The sequence below is a fragment of the Pangasianodon hypophthalmus genome, chromosome 15 (genome assembly GCF_027358585.1).
Source record: "Pangasianodon hypophthalmus isolate fPanHyp1 chromosome 15, fPanHyp1.pri, whole genome shotgun sequence".
Lineage (NCBI taxonomy): Eukaryota > Metazoa > Chordata > Actinopteri > Siluriformes > Pangasiidae > Pangasianodon > Pangasianodon hypophthalmus.
Window position 1 is genome coordinate 2,567,186 of NC_069724.1, and position 5,179 is coordinate 2,572,364.

Genomic DNA, 5,179 nt, shown 5'->3' on the forward strand with positions numbered 1-5,179 from the left:
TGAACACGAACAAATCGGAGAATTTCACCTTCTTAACATACATATTCAGAGATCAATACCATCAGAACCTCCCATATTTATTATTAATAAACTTTACAGGCTAAAAACCACCTGCTGATCTCCACCACCAACAGCACTACAGCAAGAGAAGGAAATAAACTAAACTGTCAGTATTTCTGGATAACATTAGCCAAGCAACCAATAATTAAAGAAAGAAAGAAAGAAAGAAAGAATGCAATCGAGAAACGTCACAAACTGCGCATTTATGAGTTTAAATTCAAATGTTTTAGATTATCATTTATTTCTGTAATCAATTATTATTTTGGTGGAAAGGGTTCAGTTTTTTTCGCCAGTGGCATTAGAAGTGATGTACAATATATTTAGTTTACAACAACAACAACAACAATAATAATAATAATAATAATAATAATAATAATAATAATGACGCCTGTTGTAATTAATTAGAAAATCCTTTTTCGTCCCTTTCAGAAAACAAAATTAAAACTGACTTCCGGTCCAAGATGAAAGAAATATTTGAGAAAAATTCTGCTGCCACCAGTGAGGTAAAACGTGCATGGTTTATTTGACTTTTTTTTTCTGTCGCTTACACAGACACAATTTAAACACACTTTCACAAATGAAAAATATGCCAACTTCAAAATAAATTAATGTCAAATAAATAAGTAAATACGAAAAAAAAGAAAAAACAATAAAAATCCTTTTTGAAATATAAATAAGTCAAAAATTGGTATCTCAACAATATCTACAAAGTGCAATGAACTTTTCAGAATGCAGTGACTCCATGTTTCCATCCACAGGCCCAATAATAATAATAATAATAATAATAATAATAATAATAGGATAACATATGACCATATATCAGATTTTAGATGAAGACATAGAAGGCCCATCATTATTCTAACCACTTGATTGTCAAAGCATCGTTGCAGTGAAATTAGCTGAGACATACCACTATCTGTTTTTAGCCTTCTGTGCTTTTCAGAACAAGATGCCAAATTTGAAAGCCGCTTTTTAATTTTTTTTTTTTATTATACCTTATTTCCAAAATGGCTAAAGATGTGTCAGGATCATGAGGTAGACACAGACTGGGGCCTTGTCTGTGTGTGTGTGTATGTGTGTGTGTGTGTGTGTGTGTGTGCCTTCGCCTGTGTGTATTTCTCTCTTATTGCGATGCATTCAAACCGGGGAGTTTCAAATAATAAAAGCGCCCTAAAGTAAACCATGCAATGGATGACAGGAACTGTATCCGTCTTGTATCTGAGATCGAGTCTCTTCCTCCGAAACATACTGAATGACATTAAAGTTTTTCATGGCAAACTTTTTTTTTTTTTTAAAAACCCTTTCTTCTTTTTTTCTCGAAAAAAAGAAAAAGAAAATAAGCTAAAAGGACGATGTGATCTTCACAGAGGTGTCATGTATTCACAGTTATGTACATGAATCAATATAAAAGAGTTATTTAAGAGAATATGTTATTATTCTATTTCCATTTTTTTTGTACAATAAGTGATTCATTTCTTTCCTTTCGTCCACTTTCAGAGCCTTTCCCGTGGTTTTCTTCTCTTCGTGTGGCCATGAGTGGAGTCGCGCTCCTGCGCGCTCACATCCCGACAGGACGCGCTCCGCCTCCGTCACATCTGTCTCTGCCCCGTGCTTTTGTTTTGTTTTTGTGTTAATTTTTTTGTTGGGGTTTGGGGATGTCTGAGGATTCCTCGATGTCCATTAAAACGAGCGCGTTTTGTTCAGTGCGTCGCTGAGAACTTCATGCGCTTCTGTTTTTGCCGCTGGTTGCAGAACCAGACGCGCACCACGTTCTTTTTCAGGTCGAGCTTCTCGGCGATGGCGGCGATCTTCTCGGACGAGGGCCGCGGCTGCACGGCGAAGTAGGCCTCGAGCGAGCGCTTCTCCGGCGCCGCGATGGATGTGCGCTTGCGCTTTTTGTCGCCGCCGCTGAAGATCTCGGGCTTGGCCATCTTCTCGCGCTGCGCCCTCTCGGCCTCCTCGAGCCACGCTTCGAGGATGGGCTTCAGGGCCACCATGTTGTTGTGCGAGAGCGTGAGCGACTCGAAGCGACAGATCGTGCTCTGGCTCAGGCACCCAACACCGGGTATCTTGAGGTTAGCGAGCGCGGCGCCCACATCCGCCTGGGTGACGCCGAGCTTAATGCGACGCTGCTTGAAGCGCTCGGCGAACGCCTCGAGCTCGCGGGGGTCTGGCTCGGCGTCCCCGGACGCAGCGCTGGCGCTGGCGAGGGAGGCGTGCGCGGCCAGGGCGTGGTGCGGGTGGTGCACGTTTACGGCCTGCGCGTGCGGGTGGTGATGGTGCTGCGCGTGGTTGATGGCCGCGGCCATGTGCGAGTGTGCGTGCGACGCGCCCGAGGCCATGTCCGCGGCGGTCGGCATGCCACCGAGCGAGATGGCTGGGGAGAGGTGCTCGAGCAGGTCGCCCTCGAGGCCCTGAGCCGGCTGGTGGTGGTGGTGCGGGTGGTGTGCGTGATGATGAGATGTGAGCACGGACGGGTGGTGCAGGTGCGCCGGGGAGGACGTGGGGGTGCCTGTCATGCTCGTCATCGTGGTCATGGTGTGGTACGTGGCGTCTGGCTTGAACGGGTGGCTCTTCTGGGTCACAATGTCCACCGCGGCCAGAGCCTCGGCTCTCTGCAGCAGCGTCTCATCGAAACCGGCGAAGATGTTTCCCTGCAGCTATAGAGAGGAAGAGAGCAAAATAAGACCATACAATACTGAAAATCACTACCATTAATCATTATTATAGTTAAAAAAAAATATTTCCAGACACATCTTTATGATGTGGAAACACTGGAAGCGACTTTAAAATTTTTTTTTAAACATATACCTACTGTAATTTACTAAGCACCTCTTGCAAAAAACATAAAATTAAAATAAAAACAAAACAACAATAATATAATTTTGATAGTATTATATATACACAAATATACTTTTTTTTTTTTTTTTTTTAGCAGTGTACACAATTCTCTTATTTTTATCCCTTCTGCAAACTAAAGATCAGGATTCTCGGATGCTCTTTACATTTTACAGAAACCTACAAAATTCTTGCTGAAGTTCTTCTTGAAACCTGAATGCTTCCTAACACAACCCTAAACTCAGATCTAGCTGTACTTTTAAGATACTCTACATTTTAAGATGCAGTTTTACTAGGATTTTAGGAGATCTGAAGCACAAGTTTCTCAGCTTAAGTCAACTTGTTCATCAGTGCTGTTCAGGTTTACTTTCTGTTTAAGTTTCAGTGAATTCAAAATAGTCATGCAATCTTTTTTTTTTATAATGTGTATGTTTAAAAGCAAGATAAAATTACAGTGATTATTAAGAGACTATTTCAGCATATCCTCATATGACAGTTATTTGCTTATCAAAATAATATACATATAGACTATAGTATAGTATTAGTAATATTATAATATATATAGTATAGAATATATCCTCCTATATGTCAGAGTATAATGCTTTTTCAATACATTGCAAGTTTGCTCATTTTAAAAACACGTTAATGCCACGTTAATGCTTTTAACTCACACGTGACTGTCATCACTACCCCAGCGTTATGTCAGACATGATGAAGATCGTGGTGCGGATCTTACCGACGGTGTGGGCAGACATGCCCGCCGGATCGCCTCCGAGCTGGAGTGCAGAGGTGCGTATTTGGGCTCGTGCAGAATCGGATGCATACTGAATGCTTGCTTGCTGTTCATGGACATCATGATTGCAGAAGTCAGAGAAGGTCGTTTCTCGTCTTCCTGGTTTAGCTCCGTTTTGGCTCCGCTGAAAACTTGATGTCTTGAAACGTAACGCAGTCGGGAAAACGTCACGACGAGGACAGGCAGCCCACCGGTCCTGCCTGGGAGGTCTTCTCTCCGACTGGAAAAAATCTAATTGCGCCTGTCAGCAGCCTTGATACGGCCCAGGTATTGACGCAGGCGTCTAAATATAAACGTTTCCCCGACTCCGCCCACACGGCGAAACCTGGCACGCCCCTTCTAACTTTACTCTGACACCATTGGCCAAATTAAGCTCGAGCACGCTCTCGTCCCGTGACTCCCACCTTTGCAATTACGTGCCCCGCTGAATAATTGTCGGGGGGAACAGGGCGTGGCCTGTGATTTGATCCCGCCCATGGAGTGTTTTCATTGGTGCTGGAAAATGTGACAGGTTCGCACGCTGCTGAACTAAATAACACAGTGCCCCAGGTATGCCAGGTGATGCCACCCCTGTGCATTAAAGAACAGAAACCAAACGATATCACATCTTCATATCCGATAACGATACCGATACTGAAAGTCTGAAGATCAGTCGATATCGATATCCATCCGCACTTTGTTTCTTTAAAAACTACTAAGCCTTAAAATGATATTTTTTAAAGTACAGCTACACTTAAAAATACAGAAAAATATACCTAACTAAAAACAAAACTTACACACAACCATTTAGTTTTAAAACCAGTTTAATCTCATCCAATTATATATCAAATATAATAAATGTAAAAAAGTATAAATATAATGAAATCAATCATAACAAAAAATATGATCATAGCATATATATAAAATTTTTATATGAAAACATTTCCAGTTCCAAAAAAAGAATTATTCCCAAATCCCAATTTAAAAAAATATTTTTCAATTTGTTACAGGATTGGATTGATTTCATTCTTTTTTTTTTCTCCACTATTCTATCCACCATTTTTTTTTTTTGCTCTATCAGCCCAAGGCGGATCCTGAGTATCAGACCACTACCATCTCTAATAAAGAATGTAGAAGATTCCCCAGAACAGAGACCAGTACAAAACTTCATGCCAGTACACTTCCCAAGTGTTTTGCTATCATCTCTATTACAGTCAGCTATATCGATATTCCTAATATTAGTAAGGTTTAATACGTTCTAGTGCTTGTTAGTGATTCATATTTAAATTCCTTGAGTGAAAGGTGACATTGATGATCTGATAGTTGCATCTCTGCGTGGCGAGCCATACAATTTCATGCATGAATTAATGATTGCCCTTTTACTTTGTGGTATACACCACAATATGGATTCCCAATTAGTGTATAAACAGCTCAAAATGGATAAGAGCACAATGAAATATTTATCATAAAACCACTGGTCAAACGAATGAAACCGTAAATCAAATGCCT

At 41.1% G+C, this 5,179-nt stretch overlaps 1 protein-coding gene across 1 annotated transcript; it reads right to left on the reverse strand.

The window, feature by feature from the left end:
* Window positions 1-323: 323 nt before the first annotated feature.
* Window positions 324-3,944, reverse strand: pou4f4 (POU class 4 homeobox 4). Its single transcript, XM_026938788.3, has 2 exons — window positions 3,635-3,944; window positions 324-2,720 (listed from the first exon to the last, which is right to left on the reverse strand). The coding sequence occupies exons 1-2, from the start codon at window positions 3,752-3,754 to the stop codon at window positions 1,761-1,763; spliced, it is 1,080 nt and encodes a 359-aa protein (XP_026794589.1). The 5' UTR covers window positions 3,755-3,944; the 3' UTR covers window positions 324-1,760.
* Window positions 3,945-5,179: the final 1,235 nt, after the last annotated feature.

Bases quoted from the DNA above. Each gene is read 5' to 3' on its own strand.
- pou4f4 (XM_026938788.3), bottom strand. From the start codon at position 3,754: ATGATGTCCATGAACAGCAAGCAAGCATTCAGTATGCATCCGATTCTG. The intron at 2,721-3,634 runs GTAAGATCCGCA...TCCTCTCTATAG, and splicing joins CATGTCTGCCCACACCGTCG to CTGCAGGGAAACATCTTCGC.